Raw genomic sequence first — 21141 nt, 5'->3', positions numbered from 1 at the left:
ACAATTACTGGTGAGGTTGGGCTACATTCTTCTTTATTGACGTTTACTAAGAACCAGAATTATATTTTTTGGTCTAACTTAATTTTTTAAGTGCCAGACCATCAAATATAGCTGCTATTTTGTGTTGAAAGCTTGTATTTTTCTAACAGGAAAATTCACAGCACACACTTGAATCCAATTTGTAATCAATCAGTGGGATGTCAGTGGCATAAGACCTGAGTGCTGGTCACTTGTGCTGTTAACAATAAGAAAAACAGAGACTAAAATTCAGTTACAATGTGTTGCAGCTGGTGTGGCCAGGACCCCCCTGGAAATGTAATTTCAAGAAGATTTTTCTGGTTAAAAAAGAAAATTTTCCCTCTGAAAAGTGTTGAGAAGATAGCAGTGGGGCAAATGGGCAAGCAAGGAAATTTACAAGGATTTCCAAAGACCATTTTGGAAGCACTGTATTAATTTGAACAATTGCAAAAATATTTTTACTGAGTTAAAGCAGTTTTGTTTTTTCTCTAAAATTTTAATAGACTATATTTGCATTAAAAAATAACTTTTTATGGACCTTATTGTTTTTCTGACTTCAGTGTACACATTTTAACTAAATGGCACATAAAGTTATGTGTGTCACCAGACAGACTCTAGGGAATTGCACTGGGTTTGATTTGCTCCTGCCTCTTCTTTCAGGAAAAGAGTGGGTTTGGGTGGGGAACATACTGCTGGCTTGTACTCATTTAATGCTTCCTGAACACCATGATCCTCTGAGAAATAATAACCATATTATATAAATTCTGACCAGGTTCTTCTAATGGAGAAGACCTAATTACGAGATATTACATATATATATATATATTTTTTTTTTTTAATTTTAAGACTATAAGCCCAGTTGATGGTTTTCCACCTTAAAGCAATCAACATTGAAGGATTTACAATTGAAACCACAATACTGATTCCATGACTCAGAATATCTTTTGGAACTTTTTGGAATTGCTTTCAGAAATGACACCACATTTCTTTGATATCCTTACCTTCTGTTGGTTATTTGGTTAATGGAAACAACATAAAATCACTCAGGGCCAAGCATTTTAAATTAAAAAAAATTTTTTTAATGTTTATTTATTTTTGAGAGAGAGAGAGAGAGAGAGAGAGAGAGAGACAGAGTGCAAACAGGGGAGGGGTAGAGAGAGGGGGAGACATAAAATATGAAGCAGGCTCCAGGCTCTGAGCTGTCAGCACAGAGCCTGACACAGGGCTCAGCCTCCAACCGTGAGATCATGACCTGAGCCTAAGTTGGATGCTTAACCAACTGAGCCACCCAGGCATCCCTGAAAACAATTTTTTAATGTTTATTTTTGAGAGAGAGAGAGAGAGAGAGAGAGAGAGAGAGAGAATAGGTAAGGGGCAGAGAGAGAGGGAGACACAGAATCCCAAGCAGACTCCAGGCTCTGAGCTGTCAGCACAGAGCCTGACGCTGAGCTCTAACTCATGAACCGCAAGATCATGACCTGAGCCGAAGTCGGAAGCTCAACTGACTGAGCCACCCAGGCGCCCCAGGGCCTAGCATTTTAAATGTGGTATTTTAATCAATATATATAACATTGTTTGTGGTCATAAAGTTGTAGACTAAAATAAACATGTAAACTACTTACGAAGTTAGTTCCAAAACAACATTTAAGTGACAATATCAAAAGGATGAGTTTTCTGCAGTGACTAATTTCAAAAAATAATGAGTGTGGTTGTTTAAAGAAAAAAAAAACCTAGGAGATTATTTTAAACTTGTATCTTTATGAAATTTCATTCTGTGATGTATTTTAGCACACATTCCATCCCTCTTCCCTACCTGCGGTAAAATCTTGTCTACTTTACTGAACACACCCCCTCCACCTATCCATTTTTAGGTCACCAGACTCCTACCCTCCTACTAGTACAACTTTGTTATTCCTTATTATTCTTCTAATTCCTCATAAGCATGCCTCTTCCCATTAATATTTCTTTAGTCCTTTATAAATGATAAAATTAGGATCAGACCTCCACAGGGAATAGTGAGGCATTTACAAAGGAAAAAAAATCAAAATTTAATTCCTTCTAAAATATTTAAAAAGGAAAAGCAGACACCACTGCTCTACATTGTCACCATAATGTCCAACATGAACAGACCTTCTTCTTGAGTGTTTATAGCGATGGTCTTACCCTTCCAGGTCAGCCTGACTGTTCATCAAGGGAATCAGAGTGTAATTTGTGAAAAATGATTAAAATAATGTACTTACATTTTGTGTTAATAAGGGAGGGATTTTACATACAGATTGACATCCAGGTTTGTTTTATTCATGCTCCACTAAAACAGAAAGCAGAATGTTCTAGTTTTTGACATAATTAAAGTTAAAATAATGAGATAACTAAGTGATGCAATTCAAGTGTTCATTCTTGGAACTCTTTAGAAAAAGGAAAACACATCAGGTTGTCCAGATTTAATATTGTATTAGAAAGAGAAGCATGGACTGGACCATTTCTGGCTATCTCTTTTAATCTTAAAATGCCAACTGGATTCCACAAGAAGACTACATTTGCTTTTATTGCTACCTACTCTAAATACCCAGCATGGCGTATGTGTCAGACAAATGTTTGTTTACTATGACTATAGCATCTAATACACCAAAGAAGTAAGTAAGCAATTACCAAGTTGACTGACCTGAAGAATGGAACCACATCTGAATTCTGAAGTGTACCAGTAAAAGTTCTCTAGCTGGTTTCTCTGGCCTCCAGTTTATACGAGGAGGCAGGACAGCATGGTGATTGAGCAGGCCAACTCCAGTAAGACTGCTTAGTTATAAATCCCACATCTTCCACTCAACAATTGTATGGCCGAAGGGATAAAGTAGAGAGAAACAAAATAATTGATGATATGGTGTGTCATCTCAGGAAATTCAGACATCGCGCTCTAGAAATGGCCGTGAGATGGAGAATAGCCTGATAAGAGTTTTACTTTAAAAAGCTCACTTTAGAAGTAGTACGGAGGATGGTTTGGAGAAGTACAAAATGATTACAATACTGAAATAGTCCATCCGGAAATGATTATGGTCTGAGCCAAAGCAATGACAATTGGATTGACAATAAAGCAGCAGAAGACCTCAATATTAAGGAAGATGTAGGATCCTATACGTTGGAGAATAATTGCTTAGGAGCAGGAATAGAAAGCAGGAAGCCTAGACTATTTTTAGCATGGACAAATGGTTGGGTGAGATTCCAGCACTTGTAACGTGAATGATAAGACTTATTACATTGTTCGCTAGGAAATGCCTCCTTAGCAATACAATATGCTTTCAACAGCTCTGAAAATACCCACTTTCCTGTTTGAAGAATTCTAACAAAATATATTTCCTCTGTCACCGTACATGTGATTTCACATCCACACAACGTGACTACAATTGGCTTTTCCCCTAAACTTATCCATTCTGACCCCAATAGCCTATAATGTGTCCAAAATATGACCCTCATGTTTAGTTTCACAGTTTTAAAAATACACTTACTTCTATTATTAAGACACTTATCATGTCTTTCCAAGATATATTGAAAATACATAAGTAGTAACACATCTCTGACATGATAGAAAAAAAAGAGGTCTCCTTGAATATCATAGACAGGATATTCTAAACAGGCGAGAGAGCAGTTTGTAGCCTGCAGGAATGAAACAAAAACAAAAACTATGTTTTAATCAGAAAGGTGAAAGTATAACCACTAGCACTGCAATTTTTGGGTAAATCCAAGAAAATCAAAATGAATAAGAAGAAAAAAAACCCACAAAACCAAAAAACACCTTCAACTTTCAATCTTCCTGCTTATATAAAAAAGGCAATCTATTAAAACAGAAACTGAATTTATGATTCCAGAATCATAAAATCCAACTAGATTAACTCATTCTAGCTAACTCTAACTCATTAGAGTTGACTCTAATTCACATTGGTCCTTCATAAATTTAGGGTGGAAAGGTCTTAATTTTATTTTTCATAAAATAACTTCTAATGATGTTAATTAAATAAGCAATATTTTATATTTTGCAAACAGATAAGAAAATATAATATTATTATGAACTAACATTTTACTGATGAGAGAACTAAGGCTCAAAGGTGTCAGATGATTTCTTCAAGGGCCAGCATATTTCTTCAATAGGCTACCCAGGGCTTCTGAATCTATATCCCATGCTCTCTGAGGTTCACCTGCTATCCTGTGTAGAGACTGTAACCATTTTCGACTGCATTTTCTCAGAAATGAAATATGACAGTGCACACAGCATACACTCAGGGAGAACAATACTAATGTAGGATAACAGATTCCGAGTACCACGTGCAGCATAGTTATCAGTCACCTACTCCTAAAAGTGGAAAGAGAGGCAAAGGTGAAGCACATCGTAGGTGAAGAGGTCCACCACATTTAGGCCAGAGGCCGACATGCTGTTGCAGAAGGGAAAGTGGAAGAGGTCTGAGACAATGCATGCTTCTGTCCATGAAGACCTTCCTGCCTCTGCTTTCTACCTCCCCTCACTGGTGCTGATCCTAAAGGATGGCTGATGTCCCAGCATGGTACCCTGAGTTCTGTGCAGGGTGAGGGCAGGATCAAATGGGGCAGAGGTTTTCAAACCTCAGATTTTGATCAATGAATTCAATGAGTCATTACCAGAATTTATTTATTTTATTTTTTTAAGTTTATTTAATTTTGAGAGAGAGAGAAAGAGCCAGCACACCGGAGGGAGGGGGGGAGGAACAGAGAGGGAGAGAGAGAATCCCAAGCCCTGATGCAGGGCTCGGTGAGATCATGACCTGAGCCCAAATCAAGAGTTGGATGCTTAACTGACTGAGTCACCCAGGTGCCCCATCATGACCAGCATTTTAAAGAGAGAGAGAAAGAGGGAGAAAGAGAGGGAGAAAGAGGGAGAAAGAGAGAGAGAATAGAATAGGAGACTAACATAGAATAAAACATGAAGGAAAGGACTAAAATTTCTTAAAATGTCTCACTGCATTACCCATTGTAAGAGGATTTATTTTCGAAACTTTGTTTTGAGGGGTGTGTGTGCATTCTGGATCACAACATAAAATACAATTTTTTCCATGCATCGCTGTCAGAAAAGTTTTAAAGCCATTGGCCTCTATCCTAGATGATGCTTGGACAAAGGTCAAGCAATCTGTGTTCCCGCCAGCCCACCATTATTTCCTTCCCTTCTTTTGTGTGTTCCTGCTGTTCCTGTGCAGATTCTCTCCAGCCAGACTTCTTGCTAATCATGTCACTAAGTATCATGACTGAAAAAGTGAGCAAAGACAATACAGTCAAAGCCCCTCCCCTTCATTAATTTTGTATAAATCCTACTGACATAGTTGTCATCATGACATTGTACTCTTTGGTAATACATTTTGACAGACAAAATTCAGAGCTGAAAGAGAGATCTCCGTGTAATTTATCTCCCACCAGCTTTTAAATCAACTGAATTTAATTCTTCTATAGCGCTTTGTTACCATGGATTTGACAGAAAGTGTTGCTTTTGATTATTTGGAAGACTTGTGTTAGAAGTCAGATAATCCAAGTTCCAACAGAAATTCTTTTGTCACAGGCACTGACATCGGGGACAGGTCAGGAAATATCTCCTAGTGCGGTTCCCTCACACATAAAAGGAGTGAGTTAAACTAGATGATTTCTAATGTATCTGCCAGCTCCAACTATGCCTACATTTGTCTGTTTTGTACAAGGTCTCGAAACCTTTGGGTGATAAAAGGTTCTCTTGGTTCTTTCTGTAAAGCTCTCCATCTTAAATAATATTAAATAAGCACATTTGAAGAATCCTCTTACACAGTTATGAAAGCATGTTTAAGAGTCTGTCAGGTTGAAAGGAAATGGTAAGAAGGTTTTTCACACTAAAAATTAACAATTATTTCTAAAATAGCAAATAGCAAAAAATTACTCTGTGGTAAGTTGTTCAAGCTATAAAAAATAAACATTATATATTGTTTAAAATGTGTATGCACATATTGTAATATGTAATGTTTTATAAGCATACATTACAGATTTATTTGCACATTCTAATCAGACATGAGTTGTTTTAACAACAGGTCTACCATAGAGAAAAAAAATTGGAGGCCATTTAAATCCCAAGCATTTAAATATGGAGCATTCATGGGAATCTACAGAGCTTTATTTCATCACCAGTGAGTAATGAGCAAAGCATGAGAAGAATTTGGGCAATCAGACTTGATTCTTGTGGCCTGCATTAGATTAACCTAGGGCACTTTTCACCTGTTTTGTTTTGTTTTGTTTCGTTTTGTTTTGATAGCTATGAGAAATCATAAAGACTTGGTTGCCTAACTCCTGACAATTCAAAGTTAGACATAAAATGTGTGATTTTTGATATGGGGACTTGTTTGTTTATTTGTTTGTTTCTGGAAAGATGTCCCCAAACAGTTGAGCAGGTAAGGGGGCTCAGGAGTTTAACCAAACTAAGGGTAGATTTCTGCCTGTGTGGCAAATGATTGCAAAGAAGGAAATCCTCTCAGCAAAGGGGAGAGAGTGGAACAGAGAAAGAAGTGTAAGGAAGGGACTTGAGCAAATGCCCACATTTATGGACAGAAGGTTGTAGAGGGATCAGTGAAAGAAAGAGGGAGGAATGATCCAGAAAGGAACATGGAAACATGTAACACCAGAAGCAAGGGGATAAATTAAGTATAAAGGATAGGCTACCGAGCATAGAGGATGATTGTTGAAAAGATTTCAAGAGACAAATTAACCCAATGCTTCTTGAGCCAAGTTTCAAAGGGTTAAGATGAAGTGAAGCTAGAATGAACAAGTGAAGACCATTATTTGAATGTGAGCTGTCATTTCAGTTGGTTTTAAATGACAATCCCCACGCCCATCATCCCATCTGAACCCAGTCTTTTAGCTCATTACCAGATAGAAACACTTATTGGCAAACAGCTGGTTTCCAATATGCTAAAAGACTTTCACTCTTAATGTAACATTGTTAAAATACTTCCAAATCACCTGAATCCTGGAATAGTCCAAATAAAACAAAGAAAGTGAAGGGAGTGGAATGGGAATTATGAACCCCGAATTTCTAAGTCCTCCTCGCAGGACAGCTGACACTCAAAAAAGGGTTGTAAACCTTCCAAATTCTCAGCAAGCTCTCTGGGCCCCAGGCTGTGCAGAAAGTGTCAAGAAACTTGCCTTTGCAGAGGCTATCTTACTTTGGAGAATATCAAATTAATACTGTCGGCAGCAGACTCTAACATGTTGTTCAATTATTTTGGTTCCTGTGGTTAAATAACTAATATTGCCATGGCTGTTAGGACCCTCACTTACTGTGATTGTATTTTAATGTCTGGTGTACCCTTGCTTCTGTGTATTTCACCAATTACTCAATTATATGCTATTTTGCTTACTTTATACAAGACAGCACTGACTCACCATCCCTCTTAATGTTAACATTCGATACAAGAAATGTAATAGCATGTTTGTGTATGTATTCATTTTGTCTTGTTTTGTTTTGCAATCTTGCCCTTGGTGCCACTGAGTTCATTTGTTTCCTTCATGCACATCACATGCATTTAGTTACCCCTGCCCGGTTTGGTGGGGAAGATGAAGCAGCACTTTCTGTTTTTTGCGTGAGCACTTGACTTGGTCTTACTTATTTCTGTAATGGTAGCAGTAATAATGACATCAGAACAGTAAATAAGTGCACTTCCCTTTCCCTCTGGCTCAGTAACATAAATATGATTACTCTTGGTTGCTATTGTTACTTATCTTATTTCACATATTAAAAGAAAAAGAACCAGAGATTAAGTAACTCTCCCAAAGACATTAAGCTGGTCAGTGGCAAGTCAGAAGTTGGAACCTCTTTGGAAAGTATAGTGCTGTGGGGCTGCTACAGATCATCTGATTCTCCAAAAGGAAGCTAGAGAAGTCCAAAGCAAGGGAAAAGCAAAAGCAATCAGAGGCACTAGCCCTCGATGATTTTTCCCTTATCTGATCAGATGTGACTGATGCCAGTCAAACCAAGTCACAATCCTTGCAGGGAGGTCCCTGAGAAGGCCTCTGCCTTGCTGGTGTCAGTGGGCACCTTGTGTCCCTCAGATGCAGGCAGATAAACACAGGAGAGTGTGTTTTTTGTCTTTCTGCACTTAATGCTGTGTGACTTGTACAAACTGCATAACCTCTCTGTGTCTCAGAAAAATTATTGCTTTATCATTTATAAAATATTTTATCATTTATAAAAATAAGGATGACAATAGGACTTGCCCTTTGAAGGGCTGATGAGACGTTCGAAAGAGTTCATTATAATGAAGCATTTGGAGCAATGTATGGCACAGAGTAAATAATAAATGGAACTTTGTACTAGAATTTAATGTGTGCTAGAAGTATTTATAAGCCAGTGAAGGAAATAATATGTCTGAGGACCACTTACTTCCTCCAGTCCCCAGAAAAAAAGAACACTCTTATTTGGAAAGATATAGTACAGAGAACTAACATCTTTCAGGAAATGTTTGCATAGATCCACTATTTTAAGAAATCAGTACTCCTAATTGTGATGCTTTGATGTTTTTCCACCTAATGTACTTATTCCCTCATTAATTTTATTTCTTTGTTTTAGACAGGGTGCAGCAGTTAGAATTCATATGATTATAAAATATGTAACTATCTATATACCAAATTATAATACATAAGTGGAATCAACCAATTAAATTAGGCACTGTAATATATTTCAAAGGGTAACTAATGCACACTTGTCCCTTTTATCTGTGAAGGAGAGAGAAGAAATGAGGTTTTAAAAAATATACTACTTTTGTGCTTTTTTCTGATTTTATTGCTACATTTGTTATTTGTTATTGTTTATTGCACATAGATAAATCTCAACTACTATTAAGACTCCACAAATAGAGTCTGTTATGGTTAAGTGGTTATGGAATCAGTGTTGAAATAATAATTGTTTTTTAATGCTACATAAACGAATTACTTGAGTTAAAATACAGCATTTTAGACCTGATATTGAAATCCCTCTGCCTTAAAGTTTCATCTGGCTCAATTTATCATTCCAAGGACAAGGATTTATGGGATGAGCTCTCCCTGAGGACATCTGATTAGATGTTGGTATCATTCATGGCCTCCATCATCATTGGTTTGAACCCAGAGACATGGGCAGTAACCCAGAGCTGCTAGCACGAGAGACTTGTTGGGAAGCCACTACTTAAAATATTTGGGTGGTGACTTTTCTTCCTGTGGACAGATGTTCCTATCAAAAAAAATCTCCCATATTTTATATCAGTTGACCTCTTCATTTGGGAGAATAGTTTATATTTGTCCTGAAAAACAAAACAAAACAAAACAAAACAATTAGAGAAAAATATGTTGCTGTCCTCTAGCTCCTGGCAAGAGGGGACAAGGGAGGAAAAGAAAATTAACCTCTGCTTACTTTCCATGATAATACTAAATTTTCATTATGCATTCCATATTTAATCTTTCTGTTATCTTAAAGCAATCCTACACAATGCAAAAATTTATCCATTAACTATTATTAATTTTTTCTCCTTTTGGGTTCTGTTTCAAAATTATTTTTTAAAAAATGACTCAGTGAGAGTCATGGGCAGACACACATAGTAAATAAATCTTTTCAATTGTGAGATAAGTAACTAGGAGCAGCTTTACCTTCTTTTTATAGATGAGCACAAGTAACCAGGGGTCTAATGAAGTAGAATGACTTTAAAGGGCTGTGAGGGAATCACAGACAGAAAAAAGATTGTAATTCATTTTGATATTACATCAATATCAAAGAATGAACAGCTAGAAAATTGTGGGTCGAAAATGGTAAATATGTTGAGTATTATAAAAACTTCTACAATTTAACAAGTTATTTTAACATCCATTTAAAATGATTGTGCAAGGAAAAGAAGAGGAAGCGGCAACATTCTTCTAGAACAGAATACATCAGTTACCCTTCTATTACATTGCTTTCTCTACTTTAAAAACTATAAGATTTGAAACATCCTGGGAGGAGTTTGTATTGGAGGGGAGTACTAAAAAAGACTCTGGTAGGGTCAAAGTCACAGCTGGAGTGAGTTTAAGTACCCTTGTCCCTTGCTCTCTCTACTCTAGCACAAAAATAAAATGATGGATGCTCCTACTTAGATTATCGTTAAAATACTTTTCTTGCTATTCACGAGGTCACCTTCCACTTGCATCGACTATCAATTCTCTATTATTCACAGTGAAAGAAAATGAACCTTACTGCAGATTGTTCCAAAACCTTTCTATTTTGGAAAGTTTAAATTTTAAAAATGACTTGCTTTCCTGATTGCACTTAGCATCAGGTGATGTTCAGAAAAAATTGCAGATGTTTACTCTCTAGCAGGAGAAAGTTGGGCTGGGGTTAAAAAAAAAGTCATGGGTAATTTCAAAAAGTGAAGTGATCACCTACAGCAAATTGTATCTATTTTATATACAATTTACTTCTATGAGCACTTCCCTGAGTATTCATACATACAAATAGCCGTGGCACTTTTTATTAAAGAAAATGCAATACACAAATATTAGGGCTCTCTAACTGACTCCCTCAAGCTTCTGTTTCAATGTATTTCAAGCATTCTTTTTTCACAGCACAACGTTATCCAAACCTACCCAAATGTCCAAGTTATATGAGAAAATCACGGAATCGAATTTATGTTAAACCGGTTTTCAGCTTCTTTTTAGAGACACATGCCAGGAAGCTTATTTACATTTAAAATGTACTTATTTTCCACTCTTCTACTCATAACCTCTAAAAATATTTCAAAATCCAATAGCATTGCATTCAAATTAATCTGTCTCAAAGAGACAAAGCAAGGAGTAAAGAAGACTAAAAGAAGCAATTACAAGCACAAATCCAAAGGTTTTCCATTTGGAAAAAAAAAAGTGAATTACAAAGGTAAATTGATTTTTTAAATTGCTTGTTTTTTTATTTGTTCTTAAAGTGGCCTGTAAAACTTGATTACTTCAAACTCCAGAGGTGATGTCAGGCAACGGTGTACTTATTCAGAATATATGTATCCACACGATACAAAAGATTTTGTTTAAAATTATTTTTAACTTAGAACATTTGCAATAATCTCTTTAGAAAGGGAAATATCTTGACATGTTTATACGTTAGTAACAGTCTACAAGTTAATTTATCCCACATACATATACACTATCTTTTAAAACTCATAAGCAATAGATGAAAATGGAAAGCCAAGTTAAAACATAAATATGAAAAATTCAACGAAATCATTTTTGCTACTCCTGTATCAATCACTTGAATCCTGCCATACTCAATTTTGTAGGTCATTTTCCATCATAGCTCATAACTGTCTTTGAAAGCAAACCTAAAAATGAGAATCGTAACACCTCTGGAGAACAGTATGTTCTCTTTTTGACCTCTTCTAATCTTTCCTGATCTTCAAAGGCATCTTTTCCAGGAATTATTTACAAATAATCCATCTCACCTATAGAATAAATAGAATTCCTATAAATAAGAATGTTTTCTTCATACGAAAACAGTCTACATCGAATCAAGCAAAGCTTCGGGCCTATTTTCTCATTTTCACTTTTGTAGATTAATGAATTATTAAATTCCTTCATTAATTTATTCTGCAAGGGCAATAAAATCTTTATTTTAATTCTATATTCTGAAAGTAAATCAGAAAAAAAAATTATTCAATTTTCACTTAAGGAAAAGAAGACCAAAAACTAAGTTTCTGATATACCTGCTTGAATTTGCATCCTACAGTTTCCTGTTCCTGTACCTCTGAAACACATACATTTCAGCATCATTCATCAAGATTGGGGGAGGGGGAGAAAATCAAATTATCAGGCCTCAGAATGACACTACATAATTAGCTAGTTTGATCAGTTGGCACTTAACACCCAATCTTCTCAATCAATCATATTTTTCTATTCTGATGGATAAAAATTCAGCTCGGCTACACTTCAATTTGACATTTTTTTCTCCAAAAAAGGATGTGGCATCTTCCTGCTTGAATAGTCTTTCTAACTTCCATTCTATTATTGAAAGTGAGAGTACAAAGAATTTCAGAAACCACCTAACTAGTAAATTAAAGAAGGTAAAGAGACCTGTAAATATTCAAAGAATTCTTCTACTTCAAAGACGATAGATTTTTCCATTTGTTTCTTCATAATAGAATACATTTTAGATCACCCGCTAAACAAGTAAGAAGCCAGAAAATAACAAAAGATAATCCTCTCATTTTCCACCTATCTTACTTCAATTCAACTGTGTTTTATCTTATGTTACCACTATCTCTTATAAATTACAATTTTCTCACAAACCCATCATCAAATTTTAAGGATATGGTATTACAGTTAAGTAAATATAATGAAATCTATTCCCCAGAACCACTAAGTTATGGAGAGTATTTAAGAAAGAAAGAAAGAAAGAAAGAAAGAAAGAAAGAAAGAAAGAAAGAAAGAAAGAAAGAAAGAAGAAAATTAAACTCATTTATAAATAAATCAATTTCCCATTTGAAGACATCCACATAGAGTTGCGACCTCTTTAAGGAGCAGATATTTGGACACAGAGAAAAATAGGCATATGAAAACATAAGGCATAAGCTAGATTCTGGGCTGCACTCCTCAGTTTAGTCCATGTAAACCCATGGCTAATGACAGTTCTGACATAACTGATAATTTGATTCAGGAACATCAAGTGTTGGGGCCCAGTGGTGACGGAAACAGAAAGTCTTTTACAGAAACTCACAGGATGTACATTGATTAAAATCGATAGGAACCTCAAAAGATCATTGGGTCCACCCCTCTGTCCTTGGCTGAACTAAACGTCTAGCTCTCTTCAACAACTGACAAGGCAGAATTCGAAGTTAGGAGCCTTAGAGAAAAGTCTTATGATTTGGATTGACAGCTTTGTTTCCTTCTAAACTTTGCCTCGTTTCATGATGGATATCTAAGGGAATGTTAAGTGCATTACTATGGAAAGTGTTGGGTGTTTCAGAGGGAAGAGTAAAAGGGAATGACAATGGTCACATAAGTGTGGAGGTATGTGCACAAGACATGCGAGAATGTGCAAAGGACATGTATGCATGTGGTATTTATGCATGTAGTATGCATGCATATGTATAGTTCATTTCCCTGGAGACCCTTAAAAAAAAAAAAAAAGTCCTGTGGTTGTAGACTTTGTATTCCTTTGAGAAGATAGCTGAAATGTTTGTCATTTCAAAGCCTAGGAAGCATTCTGGAACTGTAAACCTAGCAAAACTGTCCCCGTGAGAGGGCAGTAGGGGGCCAAACCCGGGCCAACTTTTCCCTCATTGTCCATCCAAGACTGGCCCTTGCTCTCAACTTCACCCTGCCGCCTGCGCTAGGAGCAGGGGCAGTGGAGGACATGAAGAGCTCGCACAGCGGGTGCAACAAGGTCCTCCGATGAAACAAGGAAACCCAGGATCTGTGGGGCAATGAGCCGCTTTCACGGGTTGACAGTTGTGCTGAGAGGTGCGTGTGCTGTTTGGCATACTGGCTTTCGGTTTTGGCTTGCTACAAGAGGAGCAGAAAGGGGGAGCTGTCGTGGTTCCCAGTGCCCACAAGGCCCCCTCTCCTGGCTGCTGCGCGCTGGCCACAGCGGGCCCTGAGTGTGCACGCTAGTTTTATTGTTTGTGAATATTTGCGTAACTCTTTGCAAGCGACTGTCAATGTGTCTGTATGACAATGTGACAAACGCCCTCGAAAAGTTTCCGCTTGCGAAAATGCCTCCGGCGTGTACCTTGCTACGTCGCAGGCACCCTGGTCGCCTGCGTTACGCGATGCTGTCAATGTCGCTTCATCATTTTGCTGCCTCCTGGATGATTTATTTACAATGCTAGAGAATTGAGAAATGGATTGTCCTGAAGTTTTCTGTCTGTGACCTCACTTCTTTGAAGGAAGAAAGTGGTTGGGAGGGAAGCAGAACCTGAAAGAGGGTAAATCCCCCCTCCACATTGTAAAATGTAATGGTTAAGAGACCAGGACCTGGCCCCAGACTGTTTAGATTGGAATCCCACTCTGCCACTTAACACTAGCTTGTGTGCCTTGGGCAAATCGCTTAATCACTCCTTAACTCAATTTCTTCATTTGCAGAATGGGGGGAGTAACAGCGCCTAGCTCATAGGGTTGTGAAGATGAAATATATGTAAACGCTTAGAGCGGTGCCTGACACGTAATAGTTGCTATGTGTTAGCTGCTATTAACATTATCATCAGCATTGCCATGTTAAATTTGGAGAAGGACCATTCCCCACCGATACGCTCTGGATTTTGACCATGCCCACGTCCCAAAGGAAAAATGAGAGAACCCTAATCCGCCCGGTCCACACCCTCCAGCACCAGCAGCCACCAGCCACCCCTGCCCACGAAGATCTGTTCTGGGAACCCCTCCCTAGCTGTGGTGCGCGCCACACCTGGGGACGCACTTGAAAGGTTGAGGCGTGCAAAGGCAAACGAGGCGCTCAAGAGCGCTGGTCCCTATCGCTCTTGCTGTAGAGTGTATTTGGAGTGTTTTCCTACCTGCCCCAGGTTTTTGCCCTTCTTACTGCCGCCGAAAGCCAGTCCTTGGTATGTGCCCGCTGATCGATTGGCGGCCTGGGCAGGCGTCTCCCCGCCCAGAGAGGACTTGATGGAGTTGAGTTTGGCCCGCGAGCTGCCGAGCTGTGAGCTCTCCACCATCAGCACCGCGGCCAGTAGGAGCAGACATCGGGACGAGTCCTTGCCCCGCATCAGCGCGGCCATTTCCTGGCGAGGGGTCCCCGGGGAGGCGCAAAGCCGGGAGGGGTGCGGATGAGAGAGGAGGGAGGACCCCTACACCTGGCCCCTCACTCGGGGAGAGGCGGATCGCAGGCTCTGTTCCCCCAACCCCACTTGGCTTGGGGGGGCCCAGCACCGTGTGAACTCAGTCTCACGCTTCAGACCAGGAGCGAGAGCGACCAGAGCGAGACCCGCTTCTCCAGCGGGGCAGGAAGTTCTGCAGTAACTGGAAGCAATCAAAGGCGAGGAGCACTCTCGCCAAGGAGGCGTGACCCGAGGTGCAAGAAGACCCAGCCCCACAGACCGCACCGCTCCAGTTGCTCCTTGCCCCGCACCTCCGTGGTCCCGCCGGTCCAATCGTCCTCTTAATCCCTCTGGACCCGGATCTCCGCGGTCCAATCGTCCTCTTAATCCCTCTGGAGGTCCACACCAGCTCCTTCTGCCGCGGCCTCAGTTGCTTTTTTCTCCTCTTTGCCTTCCTTACTACGCTTTAAGCTTTAAGCCTCCACCTTTGCAGGACACAGTGTTAGCGGGCGCTCTAATGGGGGATCAAGAACGCCCCAGACGTGACCCTGGAGGTCTGAGGCGAGCGGAGGTCTCCCACGCGCGCAGGCACAGTCGCCGCGAAGCGTCGCTTCCCGGTTCACACCCGGCAGCCTACGGCTGCCAGGAACGCAGCAATGCCCTGGGAGCGGTCTCGCGCGCGGATCGGTCTCCCTCTCTCCGTTTGCTCTCTCACCGCCGCCCCCTTTGCTTTTTATAGCTTCCCACAGTGGGGTTTTTTTTTCCCTCCGCCCCCAATTCAAGAGTGACAAAGAGTGAAATCGTTTCTCTCACCCCCCACGTTCCCGCCCCACTCTTCTCCTTCCCCCATGCGGCTGCTGCTTCTGCGGCCCCCCCTCCTGCCTCTCCTCCTTGCCCCCCTCCCACACCCCTCTTCACGCTACAACAATTGAGAAAATGGGATTCAGTCCCAGAGGAACGTGAGGTCTCCTAATTCCTGACCACAGCTCCAGACGGTGGAAAGACCTTTGGGGACGGACGGAGGACAAAAGTGGAAGTGGAGAGGGGCAGGTTTCCACCGCCCTTGGGGACCACCAGCACCCACCTCCAATGCCTGACTCCTACTGGGGCACTAGAAAGCCCTACAGAAGATTTAGAGAAGTGAGCACCTGGGCGTTAATGCTGTGGTCTGTGTACGCTCGAATGCTCAAGTTGGGTTTTAGTCTTTGCCTCCCAGTCGGTGTGTGAGGCTGCGCTATTCTGTGTGCCAAGGGGTGCCCAACTGAGATGGATGGGGGCTTTGGAATTGGGGAGAAGACGACCTGAGAAAGAGGAAAGATGTTCCTATTCTTTAAGCCCAGGAGACATTTGGGATTTTCTAGTGTCTGCCTTCTGCACCCCTAACCCTGGGACCCCACCACACACGCAGCGTACGTTTATGTCTCTGGGGCTGGGAGGAATGGGGTGCCCTGAGTACGCTGCGAGGGTTTCAGTCTCCCAGCTCTACCGGGCACCTTTACCGTGCCAGGCAACTGCCCCCTTTGCAGAGAGGAAATCCCAAACTGGAATGAACGGAGGCAGGGGAGCCTTTTGAGGCTCTGCTTTCCTCAGCTTCCTGCCTCCTAGCTTCTGGGAATTCCAAGGGAAGCCTTTCCTTCCAGCTCACAAGGCTCCCTAGGTCCGGTTTGCTTCTGAGAAGGTCTAGGAGGATTTAAGAGGGACTGGGGCGCCCAGCGCGCGGCGCTTGGGGGCGCCAGTGGCAGCAGCCGGACGAGGCGCGGAAGTATTGCAGGAGACAAGGCGTCCCGGGCAAGCTCAGGGCTCGGGTTTGGAGCGGTTTGGCCGTTAATCGCCAATGCTTCTACTGCAATGAGAATGCTTGTTTGGGAGTTGTATTTGTCCTTCTCAGGCTCTAACGCCTGCGCGCAGAGAAATTGAGGCCGTGAGCACATCTTGGCAGCTAACAGCTAGAGAAGGAGGCTTATCTCCCGAACTGCACTCTAGATCTGATCTGTGGACCCGATCCTAACAGGATTCCTGATCCTAAAGCACACCAGCGCCTACAGGAGTATGCGTTCAACACGTCGCTAAGTGAGAACGTTAGTGACTCTTTTCTTTTCCCCACAAAAGGGCCGAGTTCTAAAGTAGGAATTTATGTCTGGGGTCTCCCAGACAGCACCAGCCTTGCATGTTTCTCTGCCCTGATGTGTGAGTCTGTCTGGCGTGGAATTCTTCGTTTTCAGATTTTTTTTTTTTTTAAACACAAGCAAAGAGTCATTAAAACTGAGGAAACCTCTGGAATCTTTTATCTCTGGATTGCCTTTGTGCTTCCTTAGAGTAGAGATTTTCACATTCAATTTTTTTTTCCACTTTTTAAAAATATGCCTGGGAATGTATTTGCAAGGACAAAGGACGCATTACAGGACTAGTGAAGGGCAAGGAACCTGATTGATATGCTATTAATGAGTACTTGGGATTCAGTGTTTCCACCTTAAGGAAGGTGTATCTTTTGCCTTCTTTGTGATATGCCAATTAGAAAATATTAGAGAAATGGAGAAATTTAAGTTAGGAGGCTATTGGTTGGGAATTTTTCAAGATCTGGAGCAAAGGAAAAGACAAAAGAGAGCTAAATGATATGGGTAAGAAATCATTCTACATCCATTTGAAGGTTGCAAATATCCATCATCTGCTAAAGAGGGAACACATGTATCAAGAGAAAATCTGAAGATACTTTGCCTGTCAGTTCCCTCTTTCCTTACTTCCAACCAAAGTAAGATCCCACATGGTCATTCCTAACTCTTGTCAATATATCTGCTGAAAAGCAAAATGATGTGAAGCTCAACTTATGTACTCTCAAGAAACCCCTCTTCTCTGGGTATCATGATAGAGATTATCTCAGGGGTTTACATGACACCCTACACACTCCAAAAGGAAATTTTTGCAAATCAAAATTAAAAATCAAAGTTTACATTTAGGTGCACTAACACTTCCCCATATACCTGAAACTAAATCACACTATGGAATCAAATGCTACAATATACACAATTACACCTTAGGCTAAACAGGAGGAGGAGGAGTTTTTACAGGAGGTAAAAACTAATTGTATTCATGATCCAAGTGCTCTCTTTAAATTGTAAAAAAGTCACACATAACCCACACATAGACAAGTAGATATACATACACAAAATCAACTAACTGCAAATAAACATAATCCTTTGGACTAATGTCATAACCACACATGTGTTTTCTCATGTGTGTTTTCATAAGCATGAAGATACAAGCTTCATAATCTACTTGGAAAAATGGATTTTTTAATGCATTTTGCAATAACATCATTAGGGAGTAAATATATAAAGGCGATACTGTACAGAAGTAAGGATAGGGTTTTCTTAGAAGAAAGTGCCTGAGAACTTTCTCCTTTGGCCGTATTTTCTCTTCTCTCTCTGCTCCTCCAGTCATTTTGGTTCCGTTGAAAAATAACCATCTCACTAGTTGTTTCTGGATCCTGGTTTCCTTCTGACTACTTAGCCCCACGGTGAGCTAAGTGCATACACATAATTGCCTTTTTTGTGTTTTCTATCCCATTATCTCTCTCCCCGCAATGGCAACCACTTCCTACATAAGTCTGTTTAGCAGTTGTTCATGCATTCACTGCATATTTATTGAGCTTAAGGTCTTGAGAAGACAAAGGTGCCTAAGACAGTGCCTTGGCTATGGAGAGGCTTATGGTCCACTGTCAAGGCCTTGCCTCACTGAAATCTGCCTCTCGCCCCTCTCAGGAGTTGCTGCTATGAGCCTTCCTCTGTTCTCATCTGCTGAATTCTGCCAATTTCAGTCTCTCATAGGGTATCTGGAACTTCTGAACTGGAATGAATTCATGTGGCTGTGGAAAGAAAAAAAAAATAGATATGTCCTCCAGTCTTTTCTTTCTTCATAAGTTACATGTACACTTTTAGAGTGTACATGGAGAAAATAGTCCTACAATGACACTAGTCGTGGTCATTTTAGTTACTAAGAACCAAAATATGGTATTATGGCAAATTGGGAAGGGAGATTACATTTTAGAAGGCCCCACAGGACCCTAAATCCTCTCGTCCACACAGGATGGACATGACAGACCTTCCTCCTGTTGGATGTTAAAAGACCTGGAAAATATGGTTATATGGGTTTCCTCTCTCCATAGTAAACAAGGCTACTTGGCTGTCTATTCTAGTAGTACGCTCACATTCTGGATCTTATCACATGAGCATTTCATGCTTCTCACTCTGCCTAAGAAATAATAGTATCATGTGTTGCTGTTAATTGCATTTTAAATAATCTTCAGTAAACGTAAGTTAGCACTGGTATTGTGAACATTTTTTTGTGTGTTTCTTGATAGGGCTCATTTCCAACCAGATATGAAAAATTTGTATCTCCTATTTGATCCCTGCTGTAATTTTCAGCTATTAACTCTCTTCTACCTTGATCTGATGAACAACAGGACCTACTAATGAGAAAAAGTCTCATCAGTCACTTTTGAGGCACTTAGCTATACTTGGCACAAACATGCACAAATGAAATGATTTCAGGGATTTCACAGTGGATCAATCAAAAACACAATTGCTCAGCTAATGATTTTTTTTTTTTTTTGATCTTTGACGTACTAATCATCTTCTCAATACTTTATCTGCTACTCAGATGAAAAAGAATTATTGAACAGATCCCTCTCCTAGCACCTGAACCCAACTAATAAAAAGTGTGCAAATATTATAGTCAGAAACTCAAGTGGACAAAATTCTACTGATTCTTGTGCATGTAAGTGACCTTAGGTGAAGCTGAAATTGGAAACATTCTCCAAATGTTTAACACCAAGCCTTTCCCTTTGTGATGCACAATTTCTGCTGGTTCCATACACTGCAGATCCGATCCTTCTTGGTGGTCCACATACTCCCACTGCTGAATTCTGGCAGGCTGTTTTCAAGATTCTTCTTGGGAAACTACTACACTTGGCTGTGAAAGAGAAACATGTTTAATTCTTAAGAGAGGTTCATTGCAAGGAATCTCATCTTGATGAGCAAGAAAACAAACAACTTCTCAGTAATCTGGACCAGTGGGTTCCAAACTATATTCCTTAGGTCTTCAGGGTTCTAGAGAAGTCCCACAAGGAAGTTAAAGCTGCTGTATTTTTGATAGGACAGGGATCCAGAAAGATGACTTTTTAAATGCCTGCTTTTGTTATTGTTTTTATTTAGGGGAGAGATGTGTTAGTTGATTGGTTGGTTTTAATCAACTGTTAACTGCTAAGATTTGGAATCCACAGTGAGTTAGGCAAAATATTCTATGAGCCCTCAACCTGCCAAGAACAAGATAGATTGATTTCTACCCTGTTATTATTACAGATTATTTCCAAAACAAACATTACTCAAATGGGGAAACTATTGAAAATCTGGCAATTTATCCAGTCAGAAATGATTTGGTCACTTGAAGTAGAGAGTATTAAAAAATGGAAGGGCAGGGTAGCTAATCCAGTCATGGGACAATATGTTTCTTCCTGGTAGTTATCCGAACCTATGACTAATGACCATGGAAAAACATTAACTATAAAATAAATTGTGGCACAGATTGAAAAATAATGTGAAAACTGTTTGCAAAAAATAAGGAAATAGGTTCCCAAGTGGCAATTTAAAATCTGTGTTTCAAGCATCACTAGGCTCGGTAATAGGAAATGTAAATTGTGTTTGGTCTATTTTTGAATGATCATTTTATAATAGATCCTACCTTTTGATAGAGTAGGAATAGGCTGCAATGCTCAAAAACAATTTGAGGTATGAAAAGTCAAGATATTAAACTGCAATCAGCTGAAGGAATTTTATAGGTAAATGGCTTGAAATATACAGTAGTAATAAAAAATAATAACAAGCAAAATATATTAAAATTCTTACTATGTGCCGGCTTGTTAAGTACTTTACATGCATTACATGTATTACCTCTTATTCGGATTCCTTAGTTCATGCCTTTAAAACAATATACAATATTAAAATAATCACTGAGCAAAGAGTAACTTGCAGCACATCGGGCTCTCATTTTAGACATAAAGCCCAGTTACAGCAGCGATGTAGAGAACACCTAAAAAGGAGAAAATTTCCTCATTGCTGCAGAACTCAATGCTGACTCCGCTGAAGGAGGTGAGCTTGGTAAATGGCTACAAATAACATCAATAATGTAAGTAGACGAGTACATATACTGCAGCTTCATCCAATGTAGTAGAGCCTTTTGGAAACTCAGTGATCATTTAGCAGAGAAACAAAAAAGGCTGTCTGCTATCAATTTGGATGGTGTCTTATGTCTATGGCTAGTCTGTGGCTATAACAAAATGGCA

At 39.8% G+C, this 21141-nt stretch overlaps 1 protein-coding gene across 1 annotated transcript in view; it reads right to left on the bottom strand.

The window, feature by feature from the left end:
• DKK2 (dickkopf WNT signaling pathway inhibitor 2) overlaps positions 1 to 15010 on the bottom strand; it is a 102755-nt gene extending 87745 nt beyond the window's left edge. Inside the window, exon 1 of the mRNA XM_045471142.1 lies at positions 14544 to 15010. Coding sequence (XP_045327098.1) covers positions 14544 to 14765 — 222 coding nt within the window. The 5' untranslated portion in view covers positions 14766 to 15010. The remainder of the gene's footprint in view (positions 1 to 14543) is intronic.
• Positions 15011 to 21141: the final 6131 nt, after the last annotated feature.

This window comes from Leopardus geoffroyi, chromosome B1 (genome assembly GCF_018350155.1).
Source record: "Leopardus geoffroyi isolate Oge1 chromosome B1, O.geoffroyi_Oge1_pat1.0, whole genome shotgun sequence".
In the NCBI taxonomy this organism is placed as follows: domain Eukaryota; kingdom Metazoa; phylum Chordata; class Mammalia; order Carnivora; family Felidae; genus Leopardus; species Leopardus geoffroyi.
This window is presented reverse-complemented; position numbering and strand designations above follow the sequence as displayed.